The sequence below is a fragment of the Oncorhynchus masou genome, chromosome 33 (assembly GCF_036934945.1).
Source record: "Oncorhynchus masou masou isolate Uvic2021 chromosome 33, UVic_Omas_1.1, whole genome shotgun sequence".
NCBI classification, from domain to species: domain Eukaryota; kingdom Metazoa; phylum Chordata; class Actinopteri; order Salmoniformes; family Salmonidae; genus Oncorhynchus; species Oncorhynchus masou.
In genome coordinates, this window is record NC_088244.1 from 16,623,869 (window position 1) to 16,642,289 (window position 18,421).

The 18,421-nt window shown below is 43.5% G+C and overlaps 1 protein-coding gene across 1 annotated transcript; it reads right to left on the reverse strand.

The window, feature by feature from the left end:
• Positions 1-1,894: 1,894 nt before the first annotated feature.
• Positions 1,895-18,180, reverse strand: LOC135527419 (amphoterin-induced protein 3-like; the record flags this gene model as incomplete). Its single annotated transcript, XM_064955958.1, has 4 exons — positions 18,148-18,180; positions 14,915-14,936; positions 7,709-9,092; positions 1,895-1,907 (listed from the first exon to the last, which is right to left on the reverse strand). Coding segments are annotated over exons 1-4 (1,452 nt in total), but the record flags the coding sequence as incomplete, so codon positions are not given.
• Between the last annotated feature and the right edge of the window lie 241 nt (positions 18,181-18,421).

The window sequence follows — 18,421 nt, forward strand, 5'->3', positions numbered from 1 at the left end:
ACTTCCTGTGCTTACCGGGGGGCTAGAGAGACCGGGCAGGCACCGTGTTATGCTGTGGTGCGCACACACCGTGCGGGTGCATAGCCCGGTGCGGTGCATACCAGCTCCTCGTATCGGCCGGGCTAGAGTGGGCATCGAGCCAGGTAAGGTTGGGCAGGTTCGGTGCTCAAGAGCTCCAGTGCGCCTGCACGGTCCGGTCTATCCAGTATCACCTCCACGCACCAGTCCTCCGGTGGCAGCTCCCCGCACCAGGCTTCCTGTGCGTGTCCTTGGCCCAGTACCACCAGTGCCAGCACCACGCATCAGGCCTACAGTGCGCCTCGCCTGTCCAGCGCTGCCAGAGCCTTCCTCCTCTACAGCGTTGTCGGAGTCTCCTGCCTGTCCAGCGCTGCCGGAGCCTTCCTCCTTTACAGCGCTGCCGGAGTCTCCCGCCTGTTCTGTGCTGCCGGAGTCTCCCGCCTGTTCTGTGCTGCCGGAGTCTCCCGCCTGTTCTGTGCCGCCGGAGTCTCCCGCTTGTTTAGCGCTGCCGGAGTCTCCCGCTTGTTTAGCGCTGCCAGAGTCTTCCTCCTCTACAGCGCTGTTGGAGTCTCCTGCCTGTTCAGCACTGTCGGAGCCTTCCTCCTCTACTGCGCTGCCGGAGTCTCCCGCCTGTTCAGCGCTGCCAGAGCTGCCAGCCTGCATGGAGCAGCCGGAGCTGCCAGTCTGCATGGACCAGCCGGAGCTGCCAGTCTGCATGGAGCAGCCGGGGCTGCCAGTCTGCATGGAGCAGCCGGAGCTGCCAGTCTGCATGGAGCAGCCGGAGTCGCCAGTCTGCATGGAGCAGCCGGAGTCGCCAGTCTGCATGGAGCAGCCGGAGTCGCCAGTCTGCATGGAGCAGCCGGAGTCGCCAGTCTGCATGGAGCAGCCGGAGTCGCCAGTCTGCATGGAGCAGCCGGAGTCGCCAGTCTGCATGGAGCAGCCGGATCTTCCAGATCTGCCAGTCAGCCAGGATCTTCCAGATCCGCCATTCATCCAGGATCTGCCGGAACCGCCAGTCAGCCAGGATCTGCCAGAACCGCCAGTCAGCCAGGATCTGCCAGAACCACCAGCCAGCCATGATCTGCCAGAGCCAACTACTGGCCTGAGCTTCCCCTCAGTCCCGAGCTTCCCCTCAGTCCCGAGCTACCCCTCAGTCCCGAGCTGCCCCTCAGTCCAGTGGGGTCCTTGGTGAGGGTTACTAGGCCAAGGTCGGCGGCGAGGGTCGCCAATCAAAGGACGCGATGCAGGTGGACTAAGACTTTGTTGGAGTGGGGTCCACGTCCCGCGCCGGAGCCGCCACCGTGGACAGACGCCCACCCGGACCCTCCCCTATGGGTTTTGGTGTGCGGCCGGGAGTCCGCACCTTGGGGGGGGGGGGTTCTGTCACGCCCTGGTCTTAGTATTTTGTGTTTTCTTTATTATTTTGGTCAGGCCAGGGTGTGACATGGGTTTATTATGTGGTGTGTTTAGTCTTGTTTTTTTTGTAGGTATTGGGATTGTGGTATAGTGGGGTTTTCTAGAAAAGTCTATGGTTGCCTGAAGTGGTTCTCAATCAGAGGCAGGTGTTTATCGTTGTCTCTGATTGGGAACCAAATTTAGGCAGCCATATTCTTTGAGGGTTTCGTGGGTGATTGTTCCTGTCTCTGTGTTACTGTGTTAGTTTGCACCAGTATAGGCTGTTTCGGTTTTCACGTTACGTTTATTGTTTTTGTATTCATCGTGCTCTTTCTTAATTAAATATGTATCAAAATTACCACGCTGCATTTTGGTCCTCCTCTCTTTCACCCGAAGAAAACCGTAACAATACCAGTCAAACGTTTGGACACAACTACTCAGTCAAGGGGTTTTCTTTTCTCTTTCATTGTAAAATAATAGTGAAGTCATCTGAACTATGAAACAACACATATGGAATCATGTATTAACCAAAAGTGTTAAACAAATCAAAATATATTTGAGATTCTTCAAAGTAGCCACCCTTTGCCTTGATGACAACGTTGCACACTCTTGGCATTCTCTCACCCAGCATCATGAGGTAGTCACCTGGAATGCGTTTCAATTAACAGGTGTTAATTTGTGAAATTTCTTTTGTTAATGCGTTTGAGCCAATCAGTTGTGTTGTGACAAGGTAGGCGGGTATACAGAAGATGGCCCTTTTTGGTTAAAGATCAAGTCCATATTATGGCAAGAACCGCTCAAATAAGCAAAGAGAAAATACAGTCCATCATTATTTTAAGACATGAAGGTCCGTCAATGTTGAACATTTCAAGAACTAGTGCAGTCGCAAAAACCATAAAGCGCTATGGTGAAAGTGGCTCTCTGGAAGACCCAGAGTTACCTCTGCTGCAGAGGATAAGTTCATCAGTTAACAGCCTCAGAAATTGCAGCCCAAATAAATTATTCAGAGTTCAAGTAAGAGACACATCTCAACATCAACTATTCAGAGGAGACTGTGAATCAGGCCTTCATGGTCGAATTGCTGCAAAGAAACAGAAATAAGAAGATACTTTGCTTGGGTCAAGAAATAAGAGCAATGGACATTAGATTGGTGGAAATCTGTCCTTTTAGTATGGTGGTGCTTTGCTGGTGACATTGTCAGTGATATATTTAGAATTCAAGGCACACTTAACCAGCATGGCTACCACAGAATTCTGCACCAATACGCCATCCTATCTGATTTGCGCTTAGTGGGACTATCACTTTTTTTCCAACAGGACAATGACACAAAACACACCTCCAGGCTGTGTAAGGGCTGTTTAACCAATAAGGAGAGTGATGGAGCGCTGCATCAGATAAACTGGCCTCCACAATCATCCAACCGCAACTCAATTGAGATGGTTTGGGAGAAGTTGGGCCACAGAGACAAGGAAAAGCAGCTAACAAGTGCTCAGCATATGTGGGAACAGGTTCAAGACTGTTAGAAAAGCATTCATCATAAAGCTGGTTGAGAGAATGCCAAGAGTGTTAAGCAGAGGGTGGATACTTTGAAGAATCTAAAATTATAAAATGTTTTCATTTGTTTACACTTTTTTTTGGGGTTACTACATGATTACATATGTGTTATTTCATAGTTTTGATGTCTTCACTATTATTCTACAATGCAGAAAATAGTAAAAAATAACTAAACCCTTGTAGGTGCGTCCAAACTTTTGACTGGTACTGTATGTTTGATACCTACAGTGCCTTCAGAAAGTATTCAGACCCCTTGACATTTTCCACATTTTGTTACATTACAGCCTTATTCTAAAATAAATGTTTTCCTCAATCTACACACACAACCCCATAATGACAAAGCAAAACAGGTTGAGACTTTTGCTAATTTATATATATAAAAAGTAAAACTGAAATATCACATTTACATAAGTAATCAGACCCTTTACTCAGTACTTCGTTGAAGCACCTTTTGGCAGATATTACAGCATCCAGTCTTCTTGGGTATGACGCTACAAGGTTGGCACACCTGTATTTAGGGAGTTTCTCCCAGTTTTCTCTGCAGATCCTCAAGTTCTGTCAGGTTGGATGGAGAGCGCTGATGCACAGCTAATTTCAAGTCTCTCCAGAGATGTTTGATTGTGTTTGGGCGCTGGCTGGGCCACTCAAGGGCATTCAGAGACTTGTCCCGAAGCCACTCCTGCGTTGTTTTGGCTGTGTGCTTTGGGTCGTTGTCCTGTTGGAAGGTGAACCTTCTCCCCAGTCTGATGTCCTGAGCGCTCTGGAGCAGGTTTTCATTAAGGATCTTTCTGTACTTTGCTCAATTAATCTTTGCCTCTATCCTGACTAGTCTCCCAGTCCCTGGCACTGAAAAACATCCCCACAGCATGATGCTGCCACCACTATGCTTCACCATAGGGATGGTACCCAGTTCCTCCAGACGTGACACTTGGCATTCAGCCCAAAGAGTTCAATCCTGGTTTCATCAGACCAGAGAATCTTGCTTCTCATGGTCTGAGTCTTTAGAATCCTTTTGGCAAACTCCAAGTGGGCTGTCATGCCTTTTACTCAGGAGTGGCTTCCGACTGGCCGCACTACCATAAAGGCCTGATTGGTGGAGTTCTGCAGAGATGGTTGTTCTTCTGGAATGTTCTTCCATCTCCACAGATGAACTATGGAGCTCTGTCAAAGTGACCATCGGGTTCTTGGTCACCTTCCTGACCAAGGCCCTTCTCCGCTGATTGCTCAGTTTGCTGCAGAAATGTTTTGGTACACTTCCCCACATGTCCAATCAATTGCATTTACCACACGTGGACTCCAATCAAGTTGTAGAAACATCTCAAGGATGATCAGTGTAAAGAGGATGCACCTGAGCTCAATTTCAAGTCTCATAGCAAGAGGTCTGAATACTTATTTTCATAAGGTATATGTTTTATTTTAAAATACAATTGCAAAAATTACTAAACCGGTTTTCGCTTTGTTGTTATGGGGTATTCTGTGTAGGTTGCTGAGGATGTTATTTAATACATTTTTGAATAAGGCTGTAACATAATGTGGAGAACTTAGTGGTATGAATACTTTCCAAAGTCACTGTAAAGGGGTACTAAGATACTATCTTACATTTAGCTATTTGATTTTGTATGGGATCCAACCCTTTTTTCAATTTTTGCCTAAAATGACCCAACTCTAACTGCCAGTATCTCAGGACCTGAAGCAAGGATATGCATATTCTTGATACCATTTGAAAATAAACACTTTGAAGTTTGTGAAAATGTGTTATGTTCTCCTACATTAATTTCACATTAGATCTGGTAAAAGATAATACATTGAATTTTTGTTGTTGTACCATCTTCGAAATGCAAGAGAAAGGCCGTAATGTATTATTCCAGCCCAGCCGCAATTTAGATGTTGGCCACTAGATGGCAGCAGTGTATGTGCTAAGTTTTACACTGATCCAATGAACCATTGCATATATGTTCAAAATGTTGTATCAAGACTGCCCAAATGTGCCTAATTGGTTTATTAATACATTTTCAACGTCGTTATTGTGCACTCTCATCAAACAATAACATGGCATTCTTTCACTGTAATAGCTATTGTAAATGGGACAGTGCAGTTAGATTAACAAGAATTGAAGCTTTCTGCTCATATCAATGTCTATGTCCTGGGATTGTTTTTGTGTTACTTACAATCTCATGCAAATCACATTAGCCTACGTTAGCTCAATTGTCTCGCGGGGGGGAAACACCGATACTGTAGAGGTTAAGAATTAAAATGTGACCTCATGATAATTCCTGTTTTTGAAGTCCAATCTTTCAAAGTGTGGGTAGCCTATTTTCCTACAGCAGAAATTGTCTTCATATTCTTGCTGAATCTTTTTAACCCTCCTGTTGTGTTCGTTTCATGTTAATTAATTCTGTGTTCCCTGTCCAAAGTGTTCCCTGTCCGCCCCATCATAGCTGATTGTAAATACATTATACATGTATTATTACCTAATGTTGTGTTAGATATTTTTTATCAACTTAAGTTATTGTGAACATTACAAGTTTTGAACTTCTTTTTGCTATTTATGGCCTGTAGGCCTCATTGACCGGAGCTCATACAACTCGTTTTTGAGTAGAAAAGCATAATGTATGGATCATTTTGACTATAACAAACACTCAGATGAAACATATTGTGCTATTTATCACAGATTACCTTCTGTCAAAGTTTAACAAGGACATTTGTTTTGAAACCATTTCAAATGTTTAAATAGTGGCAGTATTTTGTCATCAACCCAGGATATGACGTATGTTGTTGGCCCTGAGGTCATCCTGATAACATTTTCAGCTGACAGCCGACCTCTCCTCTCAGGTGGGGAGGAAGACCAGGACAAATTCCCATTCTTTGACTGGAATGTAACAACAACCTCAGCAGGGCCCTCTTCCTCATCACTGGATGGTTCCACATCGGTTGTCTCTTGGTCTGGATCAAATTCTGTGTTGTCTTCAACTTCTGACACTTCCTCCTCTAATGCATCTTCCCTGTCAGTTTCCTGTCCTCTCTCCTCATCACCAGTGTCATTATCAAAGATATGATCAAGAGCCTCACATACAGTATATCGTTTGGTCATTGTGCTGCCACAAAATAAATTGTAAGCAAGGCCTCAAAAAAGCTTTATACCAGAGCTGCGAGAAAAGTTCTATATAGTATTGAAACAATGTTGCGATTGTTTGTAAGAATGCTGTGGTGTGGTTCCTGTGGGGGAAAGATTCTATTGGGGAAAGGTTCCATGACATGGACGCCAAGAAGGGGAGTGAGGTGTGTGTGTGTTTGATCAAACACTCATGCATGTGTGGGTCTGGGAGAGGAAGTGTGTCCATCTGATGAATGGGCATGTGCCTGAACTCAATTTTATACACTAATTTTAGTCTCACCCATTAATTTCTAATGACTGGTTATTTTTGACCGGGAACACCACAGGTGTACGAAGTTAAATATAACAGCCTGATTTTTTATGAAAATCATCAATGTATTTGTGTGTTCAGATGCCCTGTGTGGACAAAGTCATGGAGCCTTATGACAATCAGATTAAATTAACTAAATGTTTCAAAGAACGTTTTGAGAACTTTTTGTAATCAAACCCACAAATGCTGATGCTCCAGATACTCAACTAGTCTGAAGAAGGCCAGTTGTATTGCTTTTTTAAATTAGCACTACCGTTTTCTGCTGTGCTAAAATAATTGCAAAAGGGTTTTCTAATGATCAATTAGCCTTTTAAAATGATAAACTTGGATTAGCTAACACAACGTGCCATTGGAACACAGGAGTGATGGTTGCTGATAATGGGCCTCTGTATGCCTATGTAGATACCCCATTAAAATCAGACGTTTCCAGCTACAATGGTCATTTACAACATTAACAATGTCTACACTGTATTTCTGATCAATTTTATGTTATTTTAATGGACAAAAAACAAAACAAGGACATTTCTAAGTGGCCCCAAACTTTTGAACAGTAGTGTATATTTGCGGGGGAGTGTGGTTCGCCGGTGACCTGATATACTCACGCTTAACTTTAATCCCATGAAGGAAAAAAAAATACAATTCCAAAAACTCTATTACTCTAACAGCTTTTGTGGATGTCAGCCAAGTCCAAAATGTCCCAATAGGACTTCATCAGTGTTCCCCAATTCTGTCCCAGACCTTTCACCCGAATGTGTCTGCTCATGCACTCACATCCATTTATGGATTTAAAAGGAATTAGCTCATGTTAAATATAATAGGAAATCTGTCTACAATCTTCCCATGCTTACACCAATGCAATAGTTTTACACTTCAGGGAGAAGGGAGGACCAATGCTTTTGGAGTTCATGATTTTAAGGAGAGAAGATAAGTCTCTCAGTGCCGAAGTTCGAGCCGTTCAATTAACTTTGCTCTAACCTTCCACAATAGCATGGACAGAAATATACAGTCTTGCAAAACTCAACCTGGTCTTCAATGAGACAAAGAGGAGAGGAAAGAGGAGGAACATTAGTTAGAGCCCTTATACAAACCTGTGAGGGTCTCTCTTTCACACTCTCTCCAGGGCTCAGCGATCATTTGAGGATAGTCCGGTTAGATGAAGCCTTCCAGCAGAGAAAGAGGAACGAGGATGTCATGTTTGTGTTCCATTCAGACCACCTGATACATGTCTAATGTAAGTCATGGGCTCAATTCTTAAAGTGCTCTTTGTCAGCGACAGGCTCTGATAGGTTAACTAGGAGAGTCCGCTGGCGCCCCACTCCCACTGCAACCCTGGTTGCTCCCTGGCCAGGGTGGCCCTCAGATCCCCGTTCTGCTCCTCCATCAGAGGCTCCATGAACACCACCCGCTTGTTGATGTTGGCCTTGGTTGGGTCCCTGTGGCTCAGTGTGGGGGAGAAGATGGAGGCCAGGGTGTTTGGGTCGTAGGCAGGGATCGGGATGGCCGGAGGCAGGGGCTGCTTACAGCACCCACAGCGACAGGGCGTTAGGTAGAGGTACATTAGAATGACTACCAGGGTGACCACGCAACCCAGTAAGGTGGTGTAGCCCGTGTTGAAGGTGTCAGGCATGGGGCGGATCACGGTGACATTCACCTCCCTGGTTGCATTCAGCATGTGTTTGTAGTCCAGGGCTGTACACAAGTAGAGTCCCGAGTCATTCACCTTGGCTGCTGGGATCTCCAAGGTCCCGTTAGGGAACACGTTGATGAGGGTGTCGTTGAAGCTCGTCTGGGTCAGGTATTCCTGATTTGGAGAGACCCACGTGTATGACAGCTCTTTACCTCTGAGGGAGGTTTGGCAGTCCAGATGGACCCTCTCCCCCTCGTTCACCATGAGGTTGGAGAGGAGAACAGCCATGGGCAAAGCGACAACCTTCCCCACTGTGCAATTTTGGAAGTAGAGGGAGTGTCGGAGGAATCGGACCGAGGCGCGCGACTCGCCGTAGATCAGGCAGGTGTGCTCATCTGTGAAGTCCCTGACCGAGTCGAAGCCCCTCTGCTCCCAGTGCCAGAACACACTGTACATGGAACACTCACACACCAGAGAGTTGTTATGGAGGTACAGCCCCTTCTGCACTGACCCCGGCAGTGCCTTCACATCCTCCCAGGGTAGCGTGGTCATACGGTTGGAGGACAGGTCCAACATGGTGAGAAACGGATGACTGTGGTCCTGTATGGAAAAGAAGGGGAATTCTGTGACTTGGTTGAGGCTGAAGTAAGCCTTCCTGAGACTGCTCAGACCGCTCAGCGTCCCACCCTCCACGCGGGTGATACGGTTGTTGTAGAGCAGCAGCTCCTCCAGCCTCCACAGACCCTGCAGAAAGTGCTGCTCCAGCACCCGCAGCCTGTTGGAGGACAGGTCCAGGTGACGGAGGCTGGAGGTGTTCTGGAAGACCCCATGGCCCAGCGTCGTGAGCTGATTGTTTGCCAGGCGTAGGGTGTCCAGTTTGGGCAGGCTGGAGAAGCTACCGGGGCCCAGCCAGCCCAGCCGGTTGTAGCTGAGGTCGAGGGTGACGGTGGTGGGGGGAAGGAGGAGGGGCAGTCTGGTGAGGCCCTGGGAGCCACAGCTCAGTGTGTCTGAGGTACAGAGACAGATAGAGGGGCAGGTTCCCTCTGTGGAGTGGAGGAGGAGGCACAGCAGCACTACAGTGTCTGGAGAGAAGAGGGAGGTCATTCTGCTCTGGCCCGTTCTCCTAGGGAGGAAAGAGATGTGTTATGTAAATGACCTACCATGGTTGAATGAATGCAGTGGGAAGAGATTGTCAACGACCAGTGACTATTACAATGGTCATAATACAAGGCTGAGAATGGAATAGAGTATAAACCTTAAAAAGCCTTTAATCTATAGGTCAGTTTTATCATGCATGCACAAACCAAATGTATCCAGGGGATACAGAATTTACAAAATAAATAAACATGATCTTATCACATGACTTATCACCTATCTTATTGTCAAGTGTAACTGAACATTTTGTTTAGGAAGAAACAGTCACAGCAGTAACAACTCTTTGAGATATCCTGATGCATGTTTTTCCATAATGTTCTGACAGTGTCGTCAAGAGTAGTAGTACAGGAGTGGAAGAACAAAGGGTTAATAAAGAAATACCTTTTACCTGAAGAGTACTTTCCCTCTCTGTACAACGGACTCAAAGGCTTGTCATTGTCCTCACCAAAAAGCAATTAAAACCGCATCGCTGCCACTGATTTAATAAGTGTCATGAATCAGATTAAAAAAGCACGAAGTTATTCAGATATTTGCTCTACCACACCTCCAAGACCCGCTAAAACAAACTACTCAAACGGCACGGAATCCTGACTGTTTTGTCTCTTTCCCCAAAGTACTATTTAATTCTAAGCAATCCTTCACATGAGTATCCAACTGTTCAGTCTAACTTCAGGACTTGTCCTTTTCCCAAAAGTAGTACTTCACGTTAAGCGAGCCACAGGTATCCAACAGTTCAGTCCGAAGTGAGAGCTTATCATCCCTTTCCCCAGCCAGAATCCTGAGCAAAGGTGTCACTACTCTCTCTTCTATCACTCACTCAGTCTCTGTCCACTGGTAAAGTTGCTCTGTGAGCTTTATCTGTCTGCCAAATGTGAGCGGTGCTTTGTAAAAAAATCCTGCAGTGCTTTGCGATGTTACAAACACAGCTCACTTAATCTCCTACAATCCCCTCCTCCTGCTGTTTGTCATTTAGAGCACAGCCCTGTCTCCCTCACTGTCATCTTTAAATAATGATGCTTTCCTTCCTTAGTCACTACTGCTATGTTTTCTCTCAAATTCCATCAACTTTATTGACATGGCGAGTTAAATCACTTGCATTGTCAAAGTATACATATACCAACAGTGGTTTGACTAACAGTAATAAGGTAACAATAATAGTAGTAGTGATAATGATTTTAACATTAAAAGCAACTACAGCAAGGAGAATAATGAATTAAAGTAATAGGAGACTAGTTTTAACATGGTTGAAGAGTGACATGGCATGAAAGACAAGACAAAACAAAATGGCAAATGCTCCTGTTGCATTGTACTTTTCACTGGTCGTCCCTCAGGTTGTGGGAGGGGGTCGTATATTTGGCTGCCAAAACTGCACATTTAGTTTTTTCACCCAATAAATATTAAAAGAAAAAAAAATATATATATTGATTGTTTCAAATTCTTTCTAATTAATTTTGGGAAATAAAGATTCTTAGGTCTGAGTATTTGTTACAGTGTAATAGGAAATGCAGCTCTGTCTCTACCTCTCCCCAGAGTAGAGTGAGCACAGCCTGTCCTCTCTGGGCAGCCTGGCTTGCCTGTGATCTCCGGTCTTTATGGCCAGACTGCTGTCTGTCTCTGTCCTCTTCTCTTTATTAACTCCCGTGACTCTCTTTCTGCCATTAACATACAATGGTGACTGGGGGTTTAACATGAAATAGTCAATATAGTGGTCATTGTCTTGCTGACAGTGTTCTACTTGATGAAACCCAGACGATTAGTATAGAGATATACACGACATGTATGTAAACCCCCGATGTCTCTCTCTCTCTCAACACACCTTTTTCTCTCCTCTCTAGGTTTGCAGTCATTAATGCTTCTCTCTCCACATCCTTTGCTCTCTATGTGGCAGGAAGATGTCTATTCCTCTCCACCCACCTCTCCTGTGCACTGTGTGGGTTTCTCTCCTCTCTCTCCCCCTCTGTCCCATCCTCTGTGGAAGTCTTTGATCCCTTCCTCTCTCCCCCCTTTCTGTCTCTCTGTGAGTTTGCCTCTTTCTCACTCTGTTTTCTTCCCTTCCATCCACTTCCCATCTCCTCTCTCCTCTCTGTGGATTTGTCTGGATAGATGCAGTCTATGCCTCTTGGTCACGGTGGTCCTGACAGCTCTGATTTCTGTCACAGTGCATTAGGTTCACCTCCCAGATAACACCTCCGCACTATACCTCATCGCCAGTGGGCGCATCCTGACTCCCACTCACTCATACAACCACAGAGTGCCAACCTGAGCCAGCCACGGGTGTAATGATGCATCTGGATCAGGCTTACTGACAGAAGGTGAACAGAAGGGAGCAGGTGAGGATGGGGATTGGCTCCACACGTAGCTGTGGTACGTAAGGAATCAGATTTTACAATTCCTGAGATTTGTTTGATTAATCTTTTATTTTTTTTGTAAAATGTTATCCGTTTTTGATATGTGTTGCTCCAGGACAACCGTTTGTGTAGGTGTTTTGATTTCAACAATAGTGGGTTAAAGATACTTTTATTATACTCCATGTTTATGCCATGGGCATATCACTGCCATGGATAGATGGGAGAATTACACACAATCTTGCCCCAAGGCTGTTGTTGTCATTCAGCTTGGCAGAGATACACCCACCCACCCGCACATCACACATGCAATACTTGCATACATTAAATGTGCTTGAAAGTATTCCAAAAGACCTTTGAAGGTGTTATTTTGAATGTGATTTGTCCAATCTTATCCAAATAGTAAAGTAGTTCATGTAATAGAATGGATAGAGAGCTGGTTAAGACTAAAGTATATTGACAATTTTATAATAAATGAGCTGCTCCCACCATATAAATAGGGGCATTAATCCCATACATGATAGTGTGTTCATCCCCTGGATGAGCTATAGACCTCTGCTTGAGAGCTGGTTCTTGCAAGTGCCGTCTGCTGTGTGTAGACGTGCTTCTCAGTCAGGTCGAATGAATCTCTCAGTATATGACAGTTGTGTTGGATATTTTGACAGCTATAACAGAGAGGTCATGATCATGCCCCACTGGGTGTAATGTTATTGTAGCCCGTCGCCTCTGTCCATGCATTGGACAGTTCAGGTTCTTGTGATATACTCTCTATATTGCATTTTATATATTTTTTAATGTAGTTATCATTAAAAGGGAAAATATTTTATCAGGCAAGTCAGTTAAGAACAAATTCTTATTTTCAATGACAGCCTAGGAACAGTGGGTTAACTGCCTGTTCTGGGGCAGAACAACAGATTTGTACCTTGTCAGCTCAGGGGTTTGAACTTGCAGCCTTGCGGTTACTAGTCCAATGCTCTAACCACTAGGCTACCCTAGAGATCATTAAGTGATGGGTAACCACCCCATTCAGCTCCAGTGACCTATTACAATACATATAACCCTATTGGCCTACATAATGGGTCCTGTGTGTGTTCTTGAATTTGTTGCTTGATTACGCACTCCTAAGAGAAAAAATTCTGATGCTTTTTCCACTGATTGGTCTTTTGACCAATCACATCAGCTCTTTTCACATCAGATATTTTTCATAGCTGATCTGATTGGTCCAAAGACCAGTTAGTGAAAAAATATCAGAATTGGGCTGCCTGTGTAACCGCAGGGTAAGAAGAATATAAGCCCATAACGCTCTAGTTACAGAACATACTGCACTGTAATAACCTCTACAACCATGTCCATGGTATTAGGAGCCTTCTCCTCTACACTGGATGATTGACTGGAAGTCCTGTCTATCTACCTGCTTTGCAAATCCTACCTCCCCTTGCATACATTTGATTAGACTGAGCATATATGCAAACTAGTGCTATCAAATCAGCCAGGTTCAGAGTGGACCTCAAAGCATAAACCCTGACCTGATGCTTCCTGCTCCCAGCAGTAAGTGATTTGCTGCACACCATCTGCTGCCTGCACAGGGACAGTTAGAGTGCTGCACAGGGAAATGTCTGCTCTTATCGTGCCCTTCACGTCCACTGTAAGCTATTATCTCTGTGGAGGCACAGATTGAAAAAATTGGCTCATTCTGGGAAAGCAGAAGTCGTTCTTAGTTTTAGTCAGATGAACAGCTGCAAATGTCCGATCACCTCTGCAGTTGTCCTGCCAATAGAAGAGTGGCTGAGCTGCTGTCTTGTGGTTTGAACCATAGGTCTCTCGGTTCTATTTTCTATTGTATTCTTGGAGGTCACCAGTATGCATCTCTATGGATGCAAGTAGCTGTAATTCTAATGCATGGGCAAACTGTGACAGAGAAGGAGGGATGCTACAGTCGGTCCATCTCTCTGTTTTGACTATTGTATTGATCCAGCTGAATCCAGTGATCAACTCTGTAAACACATGTTGGGTTTGTCAATCCTAACGTGTTTGTATAGCCTCCTGTTCTCTCCCTACCAATTCTTAACCTGTGAATATGTACCCAATTAATTACCCTCTGTTTCAGCGGCTTTCTGTTAGCCTGGCCCACTGCCAAATTCTCAAATATGAATGAGTCAGCGGTGAGGATGAATAACATGGAGTTTAGTGTCTATTTATTTTGGTGTCATTTTGCAGTCTGTATTTTTCACACAGCGGGGACAAGTTTTCTAGTATATTCAACGATACTGTTTCATTGTGATGGGAAGGTAAATTGTTGTTATCCAGATCCATGCACCCCTTGAATAATGTACAGAAACTTGTACTCTCCTATTTGAAAATGTCAGCAATAGCAATCCCATTTTATAGGTTACATAGAGAAAGAAGTTGCATATGAGACTTTGCACTCAAGTTACCCCACCTGGCAGTTCAGGGAAATGCTTGGATGAAAAGGTTCAAGCCTGCCATCTAGTGGCCGGTGAATAAAGAACGATCAAAACATTAGTCAATAATAAAATGAATGTCCATTTCTCTCAGAAAAAAATACTTTTAGATACATTGCTACAAAAGTGGATTAAACATGTGGGAATACAAAGCACAATAAAGCATACAAAATACTGCAAATATATATAATTCCTTTTGAAATATTGGAGAAAAGAGATGAGTCTCTTTGGGATCAGATACTGCCCAGCACATATTCCCTGTCGAGCACATGTTTCCTGTATATTTCTCCTGCTAATGTATGTTTGGGTCTGTGATTGCAAGTCAATAAACATTTAATTGTGTGCAGAACAAAGGCTATAGGCTACTTGTTGTTTTTAATGCTTCCATGTTACGTAGCCCCTCACTGTCCGTAATGATTACTAAAGGATTTCAATTAGAACTCAAAGGGATTACTACAACAGCTTGCTGCTACCCCTCTTCCCATGATAAATTATTATGTGTTGTGGCTGGACTTCGGTAATAACTGCACTTGCCTCTGTGTTCCATTACTGAGGGATATGAGTTGTGAAATGAGATCAGTGACTACTCTGCTATCATTGATTGAGCTATAAAACATTATGGGCCAGAACAGAGTAAATTACATGACGTGATGGTGAGCGGGGTGCTCCCTCCTCTCTTGGGTCGTTCCACCTCAAAGCACAAGAAAGAGGATTTTGACACCCACCATCTCAGATTTTTCTGAAATTGTTCCTGTATTTACGAACATATATGATTAGCATTCCTGAAACATTATTTTGTTGAAATAACATTTCTGAGAAATGAAGGTAATTGATTGTACCCAAATTGGCCCTATGTTTATTTATTTATTGGATTCAGATAATATTCTAAAAATCTAGTACTCAACATCCGATTTGGACCAAACTTCTTCCTACCAATGAATAAGACATGGCGATTCTCTCAAAAATGGTCCAATGCCACCCATGGACTACTCACACCCCATGCCAATCCAACAACCAGTATATAGTATCAGTTCTCTGTTTGACAAGCAGTATGGAGCTGCTGCTTGGAGTATTTCTTCTCCATACTATGTAATGTGTTCCCGGTGCATCTAGTTTATTCTCCCCTGATCAAAGAAATTAGTCATTTAAGTCACTTGCATTATTTACCATAAAGTAGTGTGAACGTACCTTTTTTTACACTAGATGCTGCTGTTCCTGCTATGCCACCACACAGTTTTGACCATTTTGCTGGTCTCTTGTGTTTATTAAAATAGATCACAACATTTTCCTTGCAATTTTAGGTAGAAAACCAATTTGTCTCATGATGAAAATAATCATCCTCACAATTAAAGCCGGTCCTCCATGAAAGCAATTCCGTTTGTCCTTCTCTTAGCAACCTAATGCTTCAATCCAACTCTCCTTAGATAGTCCAACAAGTGACCGTTCTGAGAGGGCTATCCCTATGATGTAATTCTCATATGAAGACTTTGATGGATAAATGGGCTAGGGACTAAAATGGTGTGACAAGACAACACTAATAAAAACAGTTCTATATGTATTGGGATTAATCCCATAACGTTGAAACCATTAGAACGGTTGTAGCCTAATGGTTTGCTTGTTCCCCAGGAATCGTCTAACGGCAACTAATCCCTTTTTTGAAGGAAATAAACCAGACAGAGGGGACGTTTTCTGGACACACATTAAGCCTAAAACAAGGACAAACTGAATTGCTTTCATGGAGGACTGTCTTGAAATGTCTTGAATGTCTGTCTTGAAATGTGAGTATGACCACACAATTTATTTTCATCATGAATCAAATCTATTGGTTTTCTACCCAAAGTTGCAATGGAAATGTTGTGATCTATTTAATAAGCACAAGAGAACAACCAAATGGATGTGTACGGTATAGCAGGAATAGTGTTTAAAACATCGTACTGTCATACTACTTTATGGTAAATAATGCAAGCGATTTCAATTCATAATTTCTCTTAAAAGGGGAGGGAAAAACATCACCAGATTCACAGGGAATACATGACATAGTATGGAGATGCTATACTCAAAGCTGCAGCTTCATACTACTTGTCAAACAGAACTTATACTGGTTGTTGGTGGGATTGGTGTGGGGGGTCCATGGGTGACTTTTGATTTGTTTTTAAATATTCCTTGGTAGGAAGTAATTTGGTCCAAATCAGATGTTGGTCAATCCTACCGGTTTCTAACTACAGAAACCATTTCAGAAGAATTTGATATGGTGGGTGTCATGGCTATCTGAAATGACATGTCACAACTCTCCTCTACTTTTCTTCCCTCTCATTCTCCTCTTTCATATCCTGTCTGGTAGTTATTAATAAAGATGGGCAGGCCATGAGCTGACTACTGTATATATCCTGTACATCTCTATCATTATGGGAGATGTATATGAGAAATGTCCTAACACGCTGATTGATTGGGCCAACCATGATAACATATCATTGTCATATAGAGAGAGACATGGGAGGGAGATATGATGGGGTGTGTTTATACCAGTGTTTGAGGGTGATTCCTGCATCTGTGTGGGTTTCCCAGCAGAGTTTTAGAGAGACAGACAGACACAGAGTTTATGATGATTAGTTCCATTATAGCAGTCTGTCACAGAACTGGGCCAGTAGACCCCCCTAGCCAGCTCTGCCAGTTGTGCTGTTCAGTGAGCCTTTCTATCGGTTGTGCAGTGTCTCTGTCTCTCTGTGACACTGGGGGACATCAGAAGTGATGAGTGTTAAGCAGTTCCATCAAGGATCTCCGGGGCCATCCTCAGAAAATGAAACCGTCTCTAAACAGGTAACTCAATTTAACTCCTGGCCGCCTCTCTGCTACGCTACAAGCACAAATACTTTCCCAGAAGATTGGATGAGGTAACAGAGCCAGAAAGGGCAACAAGAGAGGCCTATGCCACCTAAATTGCCTGGACATTGTCAGGGGAAGCTTTTTTCCCCTATAAATGGAGGAGTGGAAACTGAGGAGCAGAAAGGTTCAAGCTTTCCCCCTCCCTTTCAATCAATGAAAGGGACTGGCTTTAATCAGGGCGGTATGGAGTGCTGAAGTTGGCAGAATGGAGAGTTGCTCGCCTGGAACCGCTCCCAACTTTACCCACTGTTTCAAAGGAATCTTGATTGTACTGGAGAGCAGACACCTTGTCCCTGCAGTCACTAAGGGATTCAGAATGAAACCACAGGAAAGTGAACAGGTGAAAGTAAAATATCAGCTCAAGCTGCAGAAATGCCACTTTGAATTGAAGACAACTTATATAAAACTGTACTGCTATCTATCTATCTATCTATCTATCTATCTATCTATCTATCTATCTATCTATCTATCTATCTATCTATCTATCTATCTATCTATCTATCTATCTATCTATCTATCTATCTATCTATCTATATATATGTAAGTGTTCTAAAACTTTTGACTGGTAGTGTGTTAAATATATCTATACTGTATATGTAAAAAATGAAGAAAAACCCTTGAATGAGTAAGTGTTCTAAAGAAAAACCCTTGAATGAGTAAGTGTTCTAAAGAAAAACCCTTGAATGAGTAAGTGTTCTAAAGAAAAACCCTTGAATGAGTAAGTGTTCTAAAGAAAAACCCTTGAATGGGTAAGTGTTCTAAAGAAAAACCCTTGAATGAGTAAGTGTTCTAAAGAAAAACCCTTGAATGAGTAAGTGTTCTAAAACTTTTGACCGGTAGTGTGAGACGCGGTGTGGGAGAACAGATGATCTCTGCATGTGTATTTCCCACCGTAAAGCATGGAGGAGGTGGTGTTATGTTGTGGGGGTGATTTGCTGGTGACACTGTCTGATTTATTTAGAATTCAAGGCACACTTAACCAGCATCGCTACCACCGCATTCTGCAGCGACACGCCATCCCATTTGGTTTGGGCTTAGTTGGCTATTGTATGAAGGAGAAGGATGGAGGACTGCATCAGATGACCAGGCCTCCACAATCCCCCATCTCACACACTACTGTTCAAAAGTTTGGGATCACTTAGAAATGTCCTTTCCTTTTGAAAGAAAAGCCATTTTTTGTCCATTAAAATAAAACAAATTGATCAGAAATACAGTGTAGACATTGTTAATGTTGTAAATGACTATTGTAGCTGGAAATGGCTGATATTTAACGGAATATCTACTTGGGTGTACAGAAGCACACTGTCAGCAGCCATCACACCTGTGTTCCAATGGCACGTTGTGTTAGCTTATCCAAGTTTATCATTTTAAAAGGCTAATTGATCATTAGAGAACCCTTTTGCAATTATGTTAGCACAGCTGAAAACTGCTGTGCTGGTTGAAAAAGCAATACAACTGGCCTTCTAATTGAGTATCTGGAGCATCGGCATTTGTGGGTTCGATTACAGGCTCAAAAACTTGTCAGTCTATTCTTGTTCTGAGAAATGAAGGCTATTC